The 22,551-nt window shown below is 40.0% G+C and overlaps 1 protein-coding gene across 8 annotated transcripts in view; it reads left to right on the top strand.

Annotated features, from left to right (window-relative positions):
• The window catches only part of ACOXL (acyl-CoA oxidase like), a 356,238-nt gene that overhangs the window by 206,822 nt on the left and 126,865 nt on the right, over positions 1-22,551 (top strand). For all 8 annotated transcript variants that reach the window (XM_025868175.2, XM_025868174.2, XM_025868176.2 and 5 more), the window contains one exon: positions 9,280-9,369. In XM_025868175.2, coding sequence (XP_025723960.1) covers positions 9,280-9,369 — 90 coding nt within the window. The remainder of the gene's footprint in view (positions 1-9,279; positions 9,370-22,551) is intronic.

Raw genomic sequence — 22,551 nt, forward strand, 5'->3', positions numbered from 1 at the left:
CTTTGCCATTCCTAATATTCTTTCTTTTTTCCATCTCCTTATCTTGTCCTCTATTTTTGTATTTTTTTCAAATAATAAATTTTGGTTCTGTTGATCCTGTCCAGATTGTATCTGGATTTTCTGTTTAATTGGTTTTTATCTTTATTATTCATTTTATTCTACTTTTCTTGGGTTTATTTTCCTGCTGTTCTTCTAATACCTTAGCTTGGATATTATCTCATTAATTTTTACAGTTTCTCCTTTTCTATTATAAATATTTAAGTTGTAACATTTCTTTTTAAATACTGCTTTAGGGGCATCTGGGTGGCTCAATCACTAAACATCTGCCTTCGGCTCAGGTCATGATCCCAGGGACCTGGTATCGAGCCCCGTGTCATTGGGCTCCCTGCTGAGCAGGGAGCCTGCTTCTCCCTCTCCCACTCCCCCTACTTGTGTTCCCTCTCTTGCTGTGTCTCTGTCTGTCAAATAAATAAATAAAAATCTTTAAAAAAAAAAGTAAATGTTAAAAAAATAAAATAAATACTGTTTTGGCTGTATCAACCATAATTTGATAAATAAGATTTTCTATTTATCAATTCAAAGTATATTTTAATTTCCGTCGTGAATTATTTGACCCATGAATTGAATTATGTTTTTAGATTTCCTAATGTCAAGTGTTTATAAAAAAACAACAACAACAATCTAACCTTTGATGAATTCTTTCTATATGTCAAGCCCGAGACTTCACATTTAAATTGATTAACTTATATAATCCTCACAACAACCCCACAAAGTAGGACTATTATAACCTCAATATTATGTATGTGAAGAATGAGGGACTAAGAATTTAAGCAATTTGCCCCAAATTACACAGCTCCTGAATTGGCAGAGCCAAGATTTAAACCCAGCTGGTTTGGCTACATGGTATAACCACTGTGCATTAATACTGCCTTCTTTTTAGTAACTGTTCTCATTGTTTTGTTGTTATAATAATAATTATTATTATATTGATTTTTCCACTTAATTCCATTGTAGTCAGAGAAAATGGCCAGTGGGATACAGATTCTTTGAAATTGGTTACGGCCTACTTCCCTTGAAGCACACATGGAAACACAGACAGTTTCCATGTGTGCTTCAAGGGAATGTGCGTTCAGTAACTCAGGGTTTTAAATGTAACCAATAGAGCAAGCTTTATTAATGGCATTATTCAAATATTCCCTCTTCTTACTGAGGTTTTGGTGTGTCTGATCTCTCAATTACTGAGTGGGCTAAAATCTCCCTTTGTTGATGGTAGGTTCAATCCCACGACCCTGAGATCATGACCTGAGCTGAAATCAAGAGTCAGTTGCTTAACCAACTGAGCCACTCAGGTGTCCCCACTCTAGCAGGTTTAATATGCACATTTAACCATACGAAGTCTAAAGTTAATTATCATCTTTCCTTTCTTCAAACAACACAGGGTTTAGATTGCATTCCCTGACCACCAGCTCCCACCCTCTGTGCTATTGTGTCCATTACTTCAGTACTGTCTTCTTTAACTCTACCAATTAGCCATTGTATTTATTGTTATATGGAACCAGGGTTTCTTTAGAACTACTTCCAAACTTTCTTTAGAAAGTTCTAAAGTTCTACTTCTACTCTTTCTTTAGAACTCCTTCTACCAGTATCTTTGCTTACAATTCCTTCGGGCATCTCTTTAGCCGTTGTTTATTCCTGGAGTACCTTTGTCAGAATGCCACTTACTGTGGGTCTATGGTGGTAAACCTAAGTTTTATTTGTCTGAATATGTCTTTATTTTATTCTCAGTCTTAAAAGATGAAGTACCGTTAAGTATAGAATTCATGATTGACAGCTATTTTTCTCAGTACTTTGAAGTTATTATTATTCTGGATTCTGTTGTTGCTGAGGAATCAACTGTCTGTCTAATTGTAATTTTTCATGGTAATCTATTGGGGGGGGAGTCTCTGCTTCTTTTAAGATATTTTATTTTTTGGTGATCTATGGTTTTACTATAATGTGCCTAAGTATTAATTTGTTTTTATGTTTTTCCTATTTGGGGTTATTTGAGTTTGCCCAATATGTGGGTTTGTATCACTTGATCATTTTGGAAAATTTTAGGCCATTGTTATTTTGTATACTGTTTCTCCATGTTCTTGATTTTATCTACTTGTAGGTATTTTAGGGTAATATGAGTATGTGCTACCTTTGCAGGTCTGATTCTGTTGTTGTCTATCTCTTCTGATTGCTCTTTATTTTTCCTTGTGATTTGTGGGTTTTTTTAAATTGAGCCCATGAAGGGCGCCTGGGTGGCTCAATCGTTAAGCGTCTGCCTTCGGCTCAGGTCATGATCCCGGGATCCTGGGATCGAGCCCCGCATCGGGCTCCCTGCTCCGCGGGAAGCCTGCTTCTCCCTCTCCCACTCCCCCTGCTTGTGTCCCCTCTCTCGCTATGTCTCTCTCTGTCAAATAAATAAATAAAATATTTAAAAAAATAAATTGAGCCCATGATATTTGGAACTTTTATCTTGGTAGTTCTTCCACGCCAGCAAGGATCTGCATTTACCTCTGCCAGCTGCCTGAAGATCCCAGCTTTAAACAATCCACTTTATACTGGCTCCTCTGTTTGGGGCTCTGAGAGCCTCATAGGAAATATGGATTCTGGCCCCAGAGCCACCTAAATGCAGGCATAGTTGAAAACTCTAAGGAAAGGTGTTTCCCCCCTCCACCCACAGCCAGAGCTGAGACTAGCCAACTTCCTCGTTATGTTCTTGGGTGAGGGGTGGTGTTTTCTTACTTGACCCCTGGTAGGCATTGTTTTCTAGGATACCATGTTTGTTAGGCATCTTTATATAACCTCTTCTCTGGCTTCAACACCTGCTACCCTTTTGGAGTCCATGCTCTCTCATTGTGTTCAGCCTGTGGGTACTTCTCTTTATTAGCTTAACTATGTATTCAAAATGATTTTTAAAAAAATATTTTATGAACATATTTTTTTGATTTCTACCGGAGAGGTTTTTTTTTTAGAAGAAGATTTTATTTATTTATTTATTTGAGAGAGAGAGAGAGAAAGAGAGAGCAGGGGAAGGGGCAGAGGGAGAGGGACAAGCAGACTCTGTGCTAAGCACAGAGCCCCACATGGGACTCAATCTCAAGACCCTGAGATCATGACCTGAGCCAAAACTAAGAGTCAGACTTTTAACCGATTTAGCCACCCAGGTTCCCCTTACTGGAGAGTTTTTAAAAAGAATCTCTAGTCTGCCATATTGCCAGAGACAAATCTGGCTTCCCCTGGCTCCATGCTACCTAAACAGTTTTAGTCCAGTTGCTGTTGATTCCCTGTGGCTCAGTCCAAAGGACTCCTCAGTCCTCACCTGCCTGAGCACTCAGCAGCATTTTTCAGAGCAGATCTCTCCCTCCTGGACACACTCTCTCTCAGCTTTCAGGACACCATACTCTCCTGCTTCTTTGTCTTCTTAGTCTCCTCTGCCTGTATGCCTCTATGTGCCTCTGAATGTTGGCATTTTCCAGAATGTGAGCCTAAGTCTTCTCTTCTCTGTGTATTCACACTCTTGATGATTCTATCTTTTCCTGAGGTTTTAAATACCACCTGTATGGTGAGGGCTTTCTAATTTACATCTTCATCCCAGACATCTTTTCACATGTCCAGAATCTCATGTCTAACTTTCATTTTGACCAGTCTTCTTGGATAGCTCACAGACTCTCTCACACCTGACATTGACAGATATGAATGTTTGATCTTTCCCTCAAACATCCTCCTGCTCCAGGATTCTCCAACTCAGTAGACACCACACCACACATACTGTTCATGTGGCCCAGGCTTCCTCCTTCTCATGCACATACTCAACCCTCTGAGCCCTTCTCCCTCCACCTCCATGCTGCCATGCCTCCACCACCAAGTTGTCCAAATTCTCTCTTGCCTGCTCTGGGCTGTGCTCACTCAACACTATAGTCATCTTTTAAAATCACATCTTACTCCAAAGCTCAAAATTATTTTATGAGTTTGCACCTAAACTAACCTAAAATGAATCCCCAAATGGCTCCTGAGTCACTGGAACCCTGTCTACCTCTTCCACCTTATCTTTGGGCCACTCTCCCCCAACTTACCACTTCCATCCAGCAGAGCCTTCTTCCCACTCCACGAACATTCTGTGCTCCTTCATGGCCTCAGGGTGTTTGCACATGCTGTTCTCTCACCAGGAGCAAGCTTTCTCCCATTGCTGGCTTGGCTGACTTCTCTTCTTTAAGGTTCCAAGTTAAACAAGCCCTCTGAAAACATTCGTTGGCATCTAGGTTAGAAGAGGTCTTTCTTTTATTTTTTTCCCATGGAACCCAGATCTTCTCCTTTCTGGCACTTACCACAGATTTTTTAATTACCTATTTTATTTGTTTACCTGACCAACACCTATCTCTCTCCTGAGGACAGGACTGTGTCTATGGTTGCTGTGCATAGCATAGCGCCTGTGGCATGAGACTCTCATTATACATTTGGTGACAGGACCCACAAATGAATTTCCTCCCACCCACTCTCCCCAGTTCATAAGCCCTGACAATGCAGGGTCACCTCAAAACAAATAGGGCAAGGCAGGACAACTTGTCATCACTTCCATAGGAACATCCATCATCTGCTGGGCCTTGAACTCTGGCTGTCAGAAGATTCCACTCAGACCATGGCTGTCTCAGGAAAGGGTGCAGTGAATCTCACACACGTCAGGCTCTGCCCCATTTGGGGTGGTGGAGATACACAGGTATAAATTAACACGATTCTAAGACACAGTCCCTCCTGTTTGGTGGGTCAGTGTCTGTATTTCCCATTGACCCTCCCCTGACAAATTTAAGATAAGATTGATTTTGTCTGTTTCTTCTTCTTCAAATTAACAAAATTTACCCTCAATTTGCTTAAAAGGAGGGAAGAAAGCCTGTTTCTAATTTGTTCTGATCCATTTATTAAATGTAATCATATAGTAAAAAAAAATTCAGAGATGTTAAAAACAGCAGGAAAATATTAAACTTTCAGTGTACAAAGCTTGAATCATAAAATATGTTTCATGGGGCTCTTACTGAAATGGGACACAACCTTAATGACATTCACAATTACTTGCTAAGAGACTCGATGTAACCCAGAAGGCAGAGATAGAGTAACACATCTACCCAGTGTGCTCTTTCTTCACGGAGACCAGACTCTGGGCTGCATCACCCCCTGAGGATTTGGTTGGCTTTGGGAGCGTGGAGTTTAGAGTTCCCTCTGTCTATTCTACATTTCTTTTTTTAATTTAGAGTGAAATAAGCTAATGGAAAATATTATTCACTTTTGGGGGGATGAAACCTGCTTCTTCCCTCACGTCCCTCTTTTTTCTCATCTGCTGCCCTACCCCAACCCAAAATGTATAAGCAAATGTCCATCCTTAGGAGTCTAGTGTGGAAAAAAGAAAATTTATGGGACTACCATTTCATTTCCCAAGGTGCTGTTGAGCACTTTGTAATAATGGCTTAGAGAAGGATTTCCCTAGACCCCAGAGGATTTACTCATGTTAGAGAAGCAGTTCACATTGATTTATCTCCATGTATGTGTGCATCCGCACACCCGTGCCCTGTATTAGTCTGCTCAGACTGCCATAACAAAGTACCTTAAAAACCAGAAATTTATTTTCTCACAGTTCTGGAGGCCAGAAGTCCAACATCAGGGTGTTGGCAGGGTCGGTTTCTTCTGAGGCTTCTCTCTTTGGTTTGTAGATGATCGTCTTCTCCTCCCTGTGTCTTTACGTGGTCTTCCTTCTTTGTGTGTCTGCGCACCAGTGTCCTCTGCTTAGAAAGACACCTGGAAATGCTATAAAAAAATAAACTGAGGTAAAGAGATGGAGAGAGAGGGTGGCAGGTGGGGCAGCTATTTTAGACATAAGGACCAAGGATGGCCTCCCTGCAGTGGGAACTTCGGACCAGAGACAGAAATGAGGGGGGGCATTGCTCCAGACAGGGGGAAGAGCATTGCAAAACCCCAGGCGAGTGGGCAAAGAGCAGAGTAAGGAAACCTCAGTGACCCTCAACTTTCTCATCCCCAAACAGGGGTGCTGAGATGTTGTGAAGGGTGGAAATGAAATATCGGATGTAACACATAACATAGAATTGGTCCTCAGTAATGACCATGACTGTCTCTCTTCTCGGCACATCCTGTAGTGCTGGTTTATAAAGCCTTGGGAAGGTAACAAATGCTGGGTTGTGACCTGATATGGAAAGTGTCTCGGGCTGCAGAGCTCAGGACTGCCCCTCAGCTTGCCACCCACGGGTGCTGTGGGTGCCTATGAGGTTAACGTATTTCCTCTTTCCCCAAATCCAGCACTCTTACTTTCCTGTCTTGCTCACCTGGTTCTGGCTTTCCTCACACCTGACTCACTCCTCAGTCTTCTCTAACAGCAACATGTTCAGACATGTCCCTCCTCCCTCCAGAACACTCCATGGCTCCCTTTCCCCAGATCTGCCCTTCTGGTTTCCCAGTCCCTCCCCACTTTCCTCCTCCAAACACTTACCTCTGTCCTCCCAATCTCAGCTCCTATTCCAAGCCTTTTTCTTGGCATCTTTCTTTCCCAGGCACCCTTTTATCTCCCACATCATGAGATTACAGATGACTTTATTTTTTTTCTGTTGGTTTTTCTCGGTGTTCTCATTTTTTAAAAATAATGCTTTGCTTATGTATTGCTTTTAGTAATTAATTAAAAAATCCAAGTTCATTTTTAATTAGAAAATCTCTCTCTCTCTCTCACACACACACACACACACACACATACACAGTGTTTATAATCATTTGTCCACCAAAGAATTCAGGGATCTGAATTTATAATTTAAGTCCCTCAAGAAGATGGCTGCAGGTCTGCATTCAGTAACTCTCTATGTTGTGTGTCTTTCTCTAAACTTGTGAGCACATTCACACAGAACACAGATACCTAGGACTTGTTGAACCTTGTTAGTTTCTCAACGGGTCACCCCAGATATTTCAAAGATTTAGATTTTTATGAAGATGGGCCTCTCTGGCCTATTCTAAGGAAATTAGATCATAACTATGCCCTTGGTAGTTTCAGGAGATTGGAAGCAATGGGCTGGCCACAGCCGTGCCTTGCACGTGGTTGGCTTTGGGTTTTCTCTTGGCTGTTTCGTTTTCAGCTGTCTGCAAGCTCTGCAAGGGCTGTGAGCCTTGTACCTCAGCTGGGTCTGGGCCCTGAAGAGTCTGGAATCATCAGGAAAGCAATTATGTGGTTTTACTCGATTTTCAAACATGAAGGAGGGTTCAAAGTTGAGTTTCGCCGTCTAGAAGAGAAATAAATTACATTGCATTGGAAGAGCTAACATAAGATAGAGAATCTGTATGTTCACAGAACTTTCTTGCCCATTTTTTGAGAGACTGTTGTTATTCATTTGCTGATTTTGCAGTGTTTTGAGTAGATTATCTCCCTGGTCATTTTAAAGCCCTGGCGGCCTGGTTCCCCCCCCCCCTCCCGGGGCAGAGTGTGAACAAATTCAGAAGCCTCAGAGAACAACAAAGAACCTGACACTCCTACCCCAACTGGGGGAGACCAGAGCAAAATGCTGAAAGAAAAAGTATTTTTTTTCTTCAAAATCCTTATTTTGAGCAGCTATGCCCCTTGAGTATGAATGCTTCTTCCCAACACTGAGGTGGTATCTGGAGTGTTAATCTTTTCCACACCAGAACTTGATGATTCAAGAACATTCCAACATAGCTCTCAAGCCTCCCTTTCCTCATCTGTAAGATGGGGTGATGCCTACCTCACATGGCAGTTGTAAGAATGAAGAGGATTACGTGGATTAACAAGTGAGGTTTGGGTAAAGCACCCAGTCCAGAATCTGGCTTGTGGGTACTCGATCAGTGGTAGCACAATGATGATGAAAATGAGTCAGCTATGGCCTTGCGGTGGGGAAACGCTCTAGGGCCTGGTCACATTCAGTCAGAACCTAATTTCACGTGGTCTGCCTGTGGGGCGGGTTTAACCCTGTGGTTATGGGGCAGGGTTGGGGGAGGTTGGAAATGTTACTGATTTATTTTTCCATACATACAACCTATTTACATTTACAAAAGTAATTAAGCATTCCTGAAGATGAGAACACTGGGCAGTTTGGCTGCCCAGACTGCCGCCATGCTGATCTGGGTGGCGGGGAGGGAAGGTAGGGGCATCAGAGGAAGGCTCTTGGGCCAGGAAGCACTGATGCTCAGGTCCCCGGAAGTGCTGGCTTCTCTGACTCAAGTGGCCATTTTCAGAAATAAAGGCAGTCCCCTAAGGCATTAAGGTACCTTGAAATTGGAGTGTCTGGCTGCGCATGGGAGCACCCTTCTGTGAGGCTCTGTGTGGCTTGAAAATTTGAGCGGGGTGGGGGGCCGGGGGGCGGTTAAATCTTGTCATTCCCTCTTCAGAGCTGCGGTGCTAACTGCAAATACTCCTGGGAGAATTAGCATGACAGTCACCTCTGATATAACTTACTTAGGCAGGATTGATTTGTGGAAGCAGATTTTGAGAGTGGGAAAGATTCTGGGAATTTAATGGGAAGAGCAACGAACTGGAAGAAATACAGCGCTGGGGCCTTCAGAAGGGGAAGGGCCCGAGGCCAAACAAAAGCAAACTTTGCTGCTCCACATTTTGCCTGGGGCTGATCGACTTTCTCTTGAGCAGCTGCTTCTCCCAGTTTGTGTGCAGAAATACTGTCAACACTTTGAAAATGAGCAGCAGGCTACTGCCATTTAAATAAGGATTTCAGGAAGTGAAAAAAAAAGAAACAAAAAAACTAGCTGGAAACTGGAGTGTGGATTTATGATACAAAGTATATAATGATATTAACATGCAGAGTGGCAATTTAGGATTTTATGTTGTGTCCCAAGAACCAGGTATATTTGCTAATTTTGAAAGAGCTGGGGTGGGGGAGGCATCATTCTCCTGCATATTTTAGGGCATAATCACTAATTTCTTGACATTTGTTAGAATTCATAAGATTTGGGAGAAAAAAAATCAGCACAATTTGTTGAAATATTTTGGGAAAAGTGTGACATGACTGTTTTAAATGTTTTTACTAATAATGAAGGCAAAACCACAATAATATTTATGGATCAAAAGCAAGTGTGATGGTTCAAAATTCTTAGAATGGTTATTCTGGGCAGGAAAACTATAGTTATTTTATTCTTTTCCATTTTCTGTAGTTTTGTTTAATTTCAAAGAAAATATCAGTCCTCTATAATGGTAGAATTGCAAATTTGAAATATTTTTTTTTCTTTTTTCTGCAATAGGGTTACATGATGGAAAACCGAATCTCAGGCCTAAAATGCGACACAGATGTGTTTGTGACTTTTGAAGGTGACAATGTTGTTATGCTGCAGGTAAAATTCAGGAAATGTTTATTCTTCTTAAATGGCATACTTTTCAAGATCAAGAGTTATCCAGAAATCTGAAGTGTTTCATATATTTTATCTTCATCTGATGTCTTCATTTCATTGACAGGTGTTTTCCTGTTAAGCACTTGATTTTTGCAGTAGTGGAACAGGGGATTAAATTCTTTCTCTCCTAGCCGATCTTTGACATTGACCTATATCTTTTTTGGTTGAAGAAAACGTCTTCTTGTATCTATTTAATCAGATTCTTCTATTGGGAAGGCCATTCCAAAAGAATACTTGAGGACCCAGAAGATGAACAGGCAAAAGACATGAAAAGGCAGGTTATAATAGGAGGGCAATTGATCAACCTCTCTGGTGATCAGAGACATGCACGTGAGGGCATACTACACTACTGTTTTCTCCATCAAATTGGCTCAAGTTTAAGAGCATATTGAAGTCCCAGTGTTGGTGAGAACAAAAGAGGCAGTCTTCCATGTTGCTATTAGGCTGTGTGATTCCACTTCTGGGACTATCTAAGGTAATAATCCTAAATATGGAAAAACTTTAGGGCACAAACGTTTTCATTAGTACATTATTTATGATAGCAATAATGTTGGAATCTAAATTTTCAACAATAGGAAAATGATTATGTAAATCATGTTCTGGCCACTCAGTGGGGAATTGTATAGCTTTTTAAATTGTACTTACAAAGAGTTCATTACAGAAATTAAAAACTTATGATATGGTAAGTAAAAATGAAATAAAATTGTATATACAATGGGGTCACAATTTGGTGTTTTTACAAAAGAAAAACAGGGACTTGTGGTTCTGCTAAGATGGAACGACCCTATTCCTCCCAGGTCCTCCCTCTTAATAACTGAACACTCTGGACGTAACACAACAAACGAACATAGGAAGACTCTGAAAGGGAGAAAAAGAAGTCAGGCTGCCTAGGGACCTTGGAACTGGAGGAAGGAAAAGGCAGTAAGTTGTCTGGGTTTCCTTATTGCCTTCCATAAATCCTGGAAAAGGGCATATATGTATGCCCTGATTCTCTAATAGGTACAGACAAACTCCAAGAAAAGCCTGTTCTCCCTAGCCAAAACACAGGGAAAATGGTGGCCTAATAACAAAAAAACCTTTCTAGCAATACTCTCTCTCTCCATCAATCAAACAAAATGGAAAAACTGAACACACGCACACACACACACACACACACACACACACACACACACACACCAGTTTCAGCAGGACCTGGCAGGAACTGATCTTTCACCTGACTTCTGATCCATGGAAGTAGTCAGAAGCAGGTAGCAGGTGGTAACATTCCCATTACTCAACCTGGTGCTATTGGTGGGGCCAAGCGGGGAACTGATATTCTATCCCCTGCCTAGTGGCAGCAAGTGGAGCTTAGATTTTTACATCAGGGTTATGTCAGCAGGGCCCATTGGTAAGCTAAGCCTATACCTGTCCTCAGCAGCAACAAGACCCTTTGAAGTGATATAAGGTACAACAAATCACCAGTATGCTTAAATCTTTTCACCCCAGTGTCAGCAGGATCCAGTGAAGAGTTGAACCCCTACCTCCACAATTGGAATGGGGGTCATCAACTAGACTAATCCAGGAGGTATGATAAAAAACAAGAAGACTCAAATAACCAATATTAGGAATGAAAATGGGTATATCACTAGTTATCTTGTAGGAACGATGAAGGAACACTGGAAAATAACTTTACATTAATAAATTTGATGACTTAGTCAAATTGACCAATTCCTCAAAACCACAAATACTCAAATCTAACCAACTTGAATAGTCAACCTGAATAGTCCTATCATCTCACAGAAATTGAATTTTTAATAATAATAAAATGCTTCCCCCAAAGAAATCTCCAGGCAAAGGTTTCATTGGAGAATTCTGTCAGACACTTAAGGAAGAACTTTATGCAATCTCTTCCAGAAAATAAGAGAGAAGGGAACACTTCCCAACTCATTTTTTTATTTTAATTTTAATTTTTTTTAGAGAGAGAGAGTGCATGAGTGGGTGGAGGGACAGAGGGAGAGAGAGAATCTTAAGCAGGCTCCATGCCCAGCATGGAGCCCAATGTGGGACTTGATCTCATGACCCTGAGATCATGACTTGAGCTGAAATCAAGAGTTGAATGTTTAACCAACTGAGCCACCCAGATGCCCCTAATTCATTTTATATAGTTTGTATTACTCTGATACCAAAAGTAGACACTACAAAAAAGGGAAAACTACATATCAATAACTCTCGCAAATTTAGACATAAGAATCTTCAACAACATACTAACAAATGGAATCTGACAGTGTATAAAATGAATTATACACCATAGCCAAATGGTATTTATTCCTGATATGCAAAACTGCTTCAGCATTCAAAAATCAGTTGATATAGTCCATCATATCATCAGACTACAGGAGAAAAAAAATCATATGATCATATTGGTTTACACAGTTAAAGCTTTTGACAAAATGTTGATGTAAAATCTTCAACTTGGTAAAAAGTACCTACAAAAAATATAACTAACATCATGCTTACTGGTAAAATGCAGAATGCTTTCCTCCTAAAAGCAGGATCAAGTCAAGGATGTCCACTGGCACTACTGTTATTCAACATAGAGCTGGAAGTTATATCAGTGCAATAAGGCAAGAAAAAGAAATAAAAGACATAGATATTATAAGGGAAGAAATAAAAATTTTCTTTGTTTGCACATTATGTGGTTATCTACATAGAAAAATCCATGGAGTCTACCCCAAAACTCCTAGAACTGAGTTCAATAAGACTGCAGGATATAAGATCAATACACAAAAATTGATCTCATTTCTGTATACTAATAACAAATGTGAAAACTGAAATTAAATACACAATATCAATTACAATTGTTCCAAAGAAAATGACATACTTAAGTGTAAATCCAATAGACATGCATAGGATCTATTTGCTGAAAATTACAAAATGCTTGAAAGAAATAAAAAAAATCCTAGATAAATGGAGAGACATACTATATTCATCAATTGGATGACTCTGTGTAGGAAAATGTCAATTCTGCCCAAACTGTTCTATAGATTTAATAAAATTTCCATCAAAATCACAACAAAGTTTTCTGTAGACACAGACAAGCTTCTTCTAAGACATCATCAAAATGGTGAAATAGGAGTTTTCTGCCATCTTATGCCCAAAGAATGCCAATTCTGATAATCACCCAAGGATGACAGTGCCTTTGTGTAGGTCCAGGAGTCCCGTGAAGTTCCAGCACACTGTTGGAGCAAAAAATAATGAGATTGGATGCATTGAAGAGGGTAAAAGGAACAGTTTCACTTTACCCATGTCAGCCCTCCCTCAAGACAGCACAGCTCAGTGACAAGAGAGATCTTTTGGCATGTGATTTCTCCCACAGGAGAAAGTGAGAGCATGTGAGTGAGCACCCAGCTTCCCCAGCTGTGTGGGACACTGCCCAAGAGGCCCATTTCTTTCTCCTCTCACTCAGATTTCTGAGGTGTGTTGCATGACATGAAGTGTACAGAGCAGCTGGGAGAATAGCAGCCAGGGCTCTCAGAAGACAGTGATTGGACATGGATCCTGCTACCTACTTTGCAGACTCCTTCAGGAAACCCACTTATGAGCGCCTGGGGACACCTCACCTACAGATCCTCCATGTTGGTCCACAGGCACCCACAATACTCTCTATGCCTCAGTCACACACGTCACTACTCCATGAGCGGTTATCAGTATACACTCCCAAGGGCAGCGAGAGCTAGCCTTCGCAGACAGCTCATGAGCACATAAAGAAAGCCAACCCGCCTCTGTGGGATTGGAAGAAAGCGAACAAACTTGAGCATTCAGTACCACCCTAGGGGAAGTAAACAAGAAGCTGCAAGCACTGATCCTGGTTTTGCAGGATCAAAAGAAGTTATACAATCTTAAGAACTATTCCCTAAGAGGGAATAAGAATTGTGGAACATGTGTATCCACTGAAGGTCTGAGAAAGCCTCAGAATTCATACAGGGCTGATGGAAAGCATTTCTCTCCCAAAGCCAGTCAGTAAAGACTAGAGGAGGTGACTGCTTCTTCAAATGTGAAGACAGCAATGCCAGACTTCACAGAACATGAGATATGAAGGGGACATGACACCACCAAAGGGAAATAATGATTTTCTAGTAACTGATCCCAAAGAAATGGAGATCTGCAATTTTCCCAATAAACAATTCAAAATAGTTGTTTTAAGGAAGCTCAGGGAGCTACAAGGAACACAGAAAGATAATTCAATAAAAGCAGGAAAGCAATACATGAAAAGAATGAGAACTTTCACAAAGAAATAGAAATCATTAAAAAGAATCAAATAAGGGTGCCTGGGTGACTCAGTCAGTTGGGCGTTTGCCTTTGGCTCTGGTCATGATCTCAGGGTCCTGGGATCAAGCCCCACATCGGACTCCCTGCTCAGTGGGGAGCCTGCTTCTCCCTCTCCCCACTGTTCGTGCTCTCTCTCTTGCTATTTCTCTCTCTCTCAAATAAATAAAATCTTAAAAAAAGAATCAAATAGGAATTATGAAGTTGAGGAGTACATTGAGTGAAATGAAAGATGCAATAGAGAACATCAATAGCAAACCTGATCGAGCAGAAAATGAATTTGTGAAGGTCATTTGGAATTATCCAGTCAGAGGACAACAAAGAAAAAAAAAAGAAGGAAAAAGAGTGAAGAAAGCCTTCATGAACTATGGAACACCATTAAGAAAAGCAATCTATGCGTATTGGAATCTCAGAAGGAGAAGAGAGGGAGAAAGGGTTGGAAAGTTTATTAAAGAAATAATGGTTGAGAATGTCCTGACTCGGGAGAGATTTGGATATCCAAATTCATGAAGCTCATAAGTCCTCCAAGGCTTTCTTTTCAACTCAAAAAGATCTTCTTCAATGTACATTATAACAAAACAGTCTAAAATAAAAGACAAAGAATTTTAAAAACAGCAAGAGAAAAAAATTCCTCAAGTACAGGAGAACCTCCATAAGGCTATCAGTGGATTTCTCAGCAGAAACTTTACAGGCCAGGAGAGAATGAGATGATACATTCAAATGCTGAAGGAATTTCTAAAAACTGCTAAACAAAAATATTTAACCTGGAAAAGTTGTTCTCCAAAAATGGAGAGTTATAGACTTTCTCAAGCAACAAAAGCTGAGGGAGTTCATCACCACTAGACCTGCTTTGCAAGAAGTGATGAAAGGAGTTCTTCAAGCTGAAATGAAAGGACACCAATTAGTAACATGAAAACATAAAACACAATAGTAAAAGTCAGTGTATAGCCAGATTCAGAATATTCTAATACTGGAATATGGTGATATGTTTAACATTCAACCCTAGTATAAAGGTTAAAGGACAAATTTTTAAAAATTACTATAACTATAATAATTTGTTAAGGGATATACGATGTAAAAAGGTGTAAATTATGACATCAAAAACAAAATAGGAGTAAAAAGGTAGGATTTTTCTATGTGATGGAAGTTGTTATAAGCTCAAAATAGACATGTCTATACAATATTCTATGTAAGCCTCAGGATAATTACAAAGCAAAAAACGATAGTAGACACAAAAGGTAAGGAGAAGAGAATCAAAGTGTATCTCTATGGAAAATCATCAAATCACAAAGGAAGATGGCAAGAGAGGAAAAAAAGGAACAAGGGAACCACAAAACAGCCAGAAAACAGTACAATGGTGTGAATAAGTCCTTACATGTAAGTAAATAATTATTTAAATGTAAATGGATTAAATTCTCCAGTCAAAAGGTAAAAAGTGGCTGAATGAAATAAATAAAAAACAATACCCAACTATATGCTGTATGTAAGAGACTGACTTCAACTTTAAGGACACATACAGGCTCACAATGAAGGGATGGAAAAGATACTCCGTGCAAATGGAAACCAAAAGGGAGCAGGGATAGCTACACTTCCATCAGACAAAATAGAATTTAAGTCAGAAAATCTAACAAGAGACAAAGAAGGTCATTATATAATGATAAATGGGTCAATTCATTAAAAGGTTATAACAGTTGTAAATATAATGTACCCAACATTGGAGTACCTAAGTATATTAAGCAAATACTAATAGATCTGAAGGGAGAAATAGACAGTGCAATAACTGTAGGCGACTTTAATATCTCACTTTCAATAACGGATAGATCATCCAGACAGAAAAGCAATAGGGAAACTTTAGACTTGACCTATACTTTGGACCAGACGGACGTAACAAACATATACAGAACGTTCCATCCATCCAATAATAGCAGAATGCGCATTCTTTTCATATACACATGGAACATTCTCCAGGATAGATTGTGTTAAGTCACACAAAAAATCTTTGCACAGTTCAGAAGATCAAAATCCTACCATTTATCTTTTCCAACCACAATTATATGAAGCTAGAAACCAATAACATACCCAATAGTGAAAGGTTGAAAGCTTTTCCTCTAAGATCAGGAACAAGACAGGGTGCCCACTGTCACTACTCTTACTCTACATAGTGCTAGAAGTCCTTGCCAGAGAAATTTGGCATCTAGATTGGATAGGAAGAAATAACATTGTTTCTGTTTGCAGATGATGTGATCTTGTATATAGAAATTCTAGGGCGCCTGGGTGGCTCAGTTGGTTAAGGGACTGCCTTCGGCTCAGGTCATGATCCTGGAGTTCCAGGATCGAGTCCGCATCGGGCTCCCTGCTCAGCAGGGAGTCTGCTTCTCCCTCTGACCCTCCCTCCTCTCATGTGCTCTCTCTCTCTCAAATAAATAAATAAAATATTTAAAAAAGAAAAAAGAAATTCTAAAGAATCCCACCAAAAGTTGCTAGAACCAATAAATAAATTTAGTAAAGTTACAAGATACAAAGTCAACATACAAAATCCAGTTGCATTTCTGTATACTAACAACAAAATATCTGAAAAGGAAATAAAGCAATCTCATTTATAACAGCACCAAAGACAATAAAATACCTAGAAATAAATATAACCAAGGAGGTGAAAGATCTGAACACTGATAACTGTATAGTTTTGATGAAAGAAATTGAAGAAAGCACAACAAATAAAAAATAAATCTATGTTCATAGATTGGAAGAATTAATATTGTTAAAATGTTCATACTACCCAAAGCCATCTATAGATTCAATGTAATTCCTATCAAAATTCCAATGGCATTTATCACAGAGAGAAAAAAGAGTCCTAAAATTTGTATGGAACCACAAAGGACCCTGAATAACCAAAGAAATCCTGAGGAAGAACAAAGCTGGAGGCATCACACGTTCTGGTTTCAGACTATATTACAAAGTTATAATAATCCAAACAGTGTGGTACTGGTGGTACTGGCATAAAGAAGGACATATGGACCAATGGAACAGAATCAAGAGCCCAGAAATAAATCCATGCATGTGCAGTCAAGTAATATTTGGCAAAGGAGTTAAGAATACTCAGTGGGGAAAGGATAATCTCTTCTATCCGTGGTGCTGGAAAAACTGGATGTTGACATGCAAAAGAATGAAATTGGACCCCTATCTTATGCCACTCACAGAAATTACCTTGAAATGGGTTAAATACTTAAACATAAGACCTGAAACTGTAAAACTTCCAGAAGAAAACAGGGAAAAAGTTCCTAGACATTGGTCTTGGCAACAATTTTTTTTTGGATATGATACCCAAACACAAGCAACAAAACTGAAAGTAAAGAAGTAGAACTACATTAAACTAAAAGGCTTCTTCTCAAAAAGAAACAATAAACAAAATGAAAAGGCAATGTATGGAATGGGAGGGAATATTTGCAAACCATTTATCTGATAATGGGTTAATATACAAAATATATAAGGAAATTATACAACTCAGTGGCAAAAAAGAAAGCCCAATTTAAAAATGAACAAAAGACCTGAATAGATAGTTTTCTAAAGAAGGCCTGAAAACGGTCAACAGGTATATGAAAAGGTGCTTAATGTTACTAATCACCAGGGAAATGCAGATGAAAACCACAATGAGATATCACCTCACACCTGTTAGGATGGCTTTTATAAAAACAAAACAAAACCAAAAGATAAAAAGTATTAGCAAGGATACAGAGAAAAGGGAATCCTTGTGCACTGTTGGTGGGATTGTAAATTGGTACAGCCAATATAGAAAATAGCATGAGGGGGTCTTCAAAAAATGAACCCCGATCTAAGTTTCATACCTTATAGAAGTTCTAACTCAAAATTAACTACTTAAACATAGAACATAAAATTATAAAAACTTTTACAAAAAACTTTAAGAGAAAGTCTTTGAGAGCTCAGACCAGAAAAAATTCTTAGATTTGACATCAAAAGCACAATTCATAAAAGGAAAAATTGAAAACTAGACTTTATCAAAATTAAAACCTTCTTCTTTGTGAAAGACTCTGGAGGGAGATGAAAAGGCAAGCTAAAGACTGGGAGAAAATAATTGCAAACCACGTATCTGACAAAATCCTTGGGTTCAGAAGATATAAAGAATCCTCAAAACTCAACAGTAAAAAACAATCCAATTATGAAATAGGCAAAAGACAGGCCGAACAGACATTTTACTGAAGAGGATATGCCAATGGCAAATGTGAACATGAAAAGATATGCAACATCCTTAGCCGTTTGGGAACTGCAAATTTAAACCACATTGAAATACCACTGTAAACCTACCAAAATGCTAAAATTAAAAAAATAGTAATAATATTTTTTATTATGCCAAAGGAAGCAGAGAAACTGGATCACTCATACATTACTAGTGGCTATATAAAATGTTACAGCCACTCTAGAAAAAAGTATGCAGTTTCTTTAACAAACTAAATGCGTGCTTACCACAAAACCCAGCAATTATACTCTTGGATATTTACTCTCAGAGAAATGAAAACGTTTGTTTACACAAAAACCTGCACATGGATGTTCAGAGTCAGTGTATTTGTCACAACCCCAAACTGGAAACAACCCAAATGTCCTTCCCTGGGTGACTGGATGGCCTGACTGATATGTCCATACCATATTCAGTAGTAAAACAAAAACACCTGTTGAGACTCTCAACAACTTGGATGCTGAGTGAGGGAAACCAATCTTAAAAGGTCCCATACTGTATGATCGCATTTATATAACATTCTAGAAATGACAAAATCATGGCACTGGAGATGAGGTCAGCGTCACCAGGAGTGAGGGTGGGAAAAGAGAGAACTGGCTGTGATTATACAAAGGTAGCATGAGGGATTCTTCGGATGGAACTGTTCTATGTCTTGCTTGTGGTGGTGGTCACATAGATGTACACATGTGATAAAACTGCATGGAACTACACACATGTGCGTGCGTGCGTGCGCACACACACACACACACACACACACACCTGCATGTAAAACTAGCAAAAACTGCGTGAGCTCTGTGGATTGTACCAGCATCATTTTTTCTGGTTGTGATATTGAACTGTAAACAGTGCAGTGTTTGGGAAGATGTTATGGTAGAGGGTACATGGGGTCTCTCTGAATCATTTCTTACATCTGGATTCTTACAATTACATAAAAATAAAAAGTAAAAAAAACAACAACCCAGAAACCTTTGCTTGAATAAGTTTAAAAAGAAATATTTTAAAAAAGAAATATATCAAAATATTGGAGATAGTTATCTTTATGTTGTAAAGGCTCTGGATGTTTGAAAAGATTTCATATTGAAATGAATTTTTATAATGAAAAAAATTTTATCATGAAAAATTGGCTAACTTAAAGAGTAATGCAGACATTTTTGGAATGCTATTCAGTTACAAGTTTAGTCCACTGAAAACTAAATTGTTAGATGGTACTTAATGGAAGCTCTCCCCTGCCTCCTTATTATCTTAGCTTTTAGAGATATCTATAGTTAAGTAAATAATTTAGGGGGAATTATTTAAGAATAGCCGTTTAATTTGGGCTAGATCAACAGTTGCCTACTCTTTTGTCTCCCTCCTACCTAAATGTTGCTTTAAAAAAACCTCTCCTTAAGAATATTCAGTAATCAGAGGGGCACCTGGTGGCACAGTTGGTTAAGCATCTGACTCTTGGTTTCAGCTCAGGTCATGATCTCGGGGTCCCGAGACTGAGCCCCACGTTGGGCTCCACACTTGGTGTGGAGTCTGCTTGAGATTCTCTCTCCTTCTTCCTCTGCCCCTCCTGCTCCTGCCCTCTCTCTCTAATAAATAAATCTTTTATTTAAAAAAAGAATATTCAGTAATCAGACATTGCACTAATTCACATTCTCTATCTCAGCTGGTGATCCAAGAGTGTGAGGTTTTTCAACACCTTTCTCTTCTGGGAGTATGTTTTAAACCTTAGCATGTGGTTTGGCATCATCTGAGTCTGAAATTATGATTCAGTGCTTTAATTGCAAGCTCTAGCTTGTGGGAACCATGGACAGATTGTTTGATTTACTTAGGGGATGGTCACAGTTTCTAACTATGAATGAAAATGGAAGCTTAGGGAGAGATAGGGACTACTTGCTGTTTGCATATAAATGGGAGCATGGGCAATGAGAGGGAGGGACTGTGGACCATGGTGGGGCAGTAAGGCAGGGATGCTGGGCAAGTGGGAGGCTGAGCTGCCTGCTCAGGAGGATGTGTACCAGCACAAAGAGGCAGAGCATCCTTGCAGTAAGAACCCATGGAAGGACTTCAAGGCCCAGGCTGAGGAAGGAAGCCAGGAATGGCTAAGTCTGCTAGAAAGGAGATAACCAACGACCTTAAAACCAGATGGTAATGACCTTCTTTGGCCAATTTTCCAGAAAGACATCTTTCAGACATGTACCAGAAAAATACTGCCTCAAGCCATGATTGAAGTTTATTCTCAGGTGGAAACACTTATTTTGTAAGTAGTCAGGAGTCCCCAGATGACCCTCAGGTTTGACAGTTCTCTAGAAGGACTCACAAGACCCAGCATGTAGTCATACTCATGGTTAGGATTTATTGTAGAAAAAGGATAAAACGCAAAATCAGCAAAGGTAAAAGGCACATGGGGCAAAGTCTGAAGGAAACCAGACATGAGTTTCTAAGACTCCTCTCCCACTGGAGTTACAGAGGACATACTTAACTCTTCCAGCAATAATTGACAGTTTACATGAAATATTGTTTAGCAGGGAAGTTCACTGGACACTCTATGTAAGTTTTCATTGGGGGCTGGTCATGTAGATACCCTCTACTTAGTGTACCTCAAAATTCCAGACTTTCAGAAGGAAAACAGGTGGTCAGCATAAACCATATCATTTGCACAAACAGTTTAGGCACAGTGAGCCATACTTATCAGTCAGGAAATGGTGGGAACTCTCCCCAAATCCACGTTCCCAGATGCCAGCCAAGGGCCATCCTTGCAAGCAGGCTTTTCCAAGAATAGCAACCTCTGGCCTGCTGTTGCTAACTCTTTTCTGCAGTGGTGCCATAAGATTAGGCAGATGCCCTTCCTGATTTCATTGCTTGGAAGAGGGAAGATTAAAGGTGTGGTGGGTGGGGAAGTGATCCAAAAGCATCCAGAATTAGGAAGAAAGAAGAAGATATTTAGACACTACAGCATAAATTGGAGGACTGGAAACCAAAGGAAGGACTTCTGGTTCAGGAGGGTGATGACATGAACACCCACATTACTGCTCCTCCCTCTTCAAATCCCACTGAAATACCTGGAAGAAAGAATACAAGGGAACAGATCTGCAGGGGCACCTGCAGTGGGAGAGGGGCCATCAGAGGACCAAGGAACTTGACCTCTTTCTGGAGAATGGAAAGCAGATGGGTCAACCCAAGTGGAGAGGGCTGGAGGTGAGAGTTGTTACTTTGGGGTATCTCTGAAAAGACGCTGAGTCACAGTGGGATTGAGAGCAGGAGAGGGATTGGGGCAGAGAGCCAGGCATTTCTGTAAAGCCCTGCCTAGCAGCAGGATGGCTGGGCTCCCACATCAGAACCCTTGCCTGCACTAGTAGCATCTGCCACAACCCTGGAAACTGCTCTGGAAAAGGACACGTGATAGCCTGCCGAGGGAGGGCTTGGTCTTCTTGGGCAAGAGACCAAGACCTCTAAGCACATTAGCTTTGTGCTGGGGAGGGGGTCAGCCAGCCTGCTTGCCACCAGCTGACACATCCTACAGGTAACCTATCAGTTGACACATCCTATTTTGTACCCAGAGCTTTCAGGCTACCTGGCATCACACAATGATGGGAAAGATGGCTCTGGCTGCCTGCACTGGTCAACCTGGCCTTCCACTTGAGCATTGAAATCTGCCCATACTGGGGAGGCTACCTTTCTCTGGGCTGGATTTTGCTTTGATTCTATTTCCTGAGGTAGAGATAGAAAATGTAGGCGTCTAGGGGACAGCAGAAACTGGTCAGTGAGTTTCATAGTATTCCAGTGTTATCTACAGTGCTTTCAACCCACTGCCCCAAGGTGAGACTCTAGGGATCTTGAAAGTGGTGGGGCTGCTGTCCCATGATTGAGGAGATGGGGAAAGAGTAGGCATGCACTATAGAGTTTCTGCAGGCTTTATATATTTCCCTTCAAGCAAGATGAAAGGTCCTCTGACCCTTTCATTATTTTCCTGGGGCAGAGGTTGTGGGCCCTTGGTGAAATTTAATTACATCCTCCACCAAATCCAATTATGACCCACACCCATGAAATCCCATTATAACTTTCTTTGCTTCGTTAGAGATACAGCAGGACAGGTGCCTTCCTAATTTACTCTGGCACATTTCCTAAAGGTTACAGTCAGAGGCTTTGCATACATTGTTCATTATTCTGCAAGCAAAGCAAATATGCAAAAATGCAAATGACCTGTGGTCTAACTTGCTTAAAGACCATGTAAGTATCTGGTTTCCTAGAAGAAAGCCGATTCCTTAGAGATTTTAGGCCCCCAGGGGTATTTTCCCAAGGATATTCAGATATTTTTATTTTGTTTTTCTTATTATTTCCAACTTTTACTTAGAAAAATTTCAAGTAGATATTTCAAGAGAAAAATGGGAAGACTAGTACAATAACACTTGGATTATATTCTCCACTTGGGTAGATCCTCCACTTCCAAGTGTTAATACTTTGCTATATTTAAATGTCCACCCTTTCTTCCTTCCTTCCTTTCTTTCTTTCTTTCTTTCTTTCTTTCTTTCTTTCTTTCTTTCTTTCTTTCTTTCTTTCTTTCTTTCTTCTTTCTTTCTTTCTTT

This window comes from Callorhinus ursinus, unplaced genomic scaffold (genome assembly GCF_003265705.2).
Source record: "Callorhinus ursinus isolate GAN/ISIS: 27379988/994484 unplaced genomic scaffold, GSC_fseal_2.0 scaffold10, whole genome shotgun sequence".
Lineage (NCBI taxonomy): Eukaryota > Metazoa > Chordata > Mammalia > Carnivora > Otariidae > Callorhinus > Callorhinus ursinus.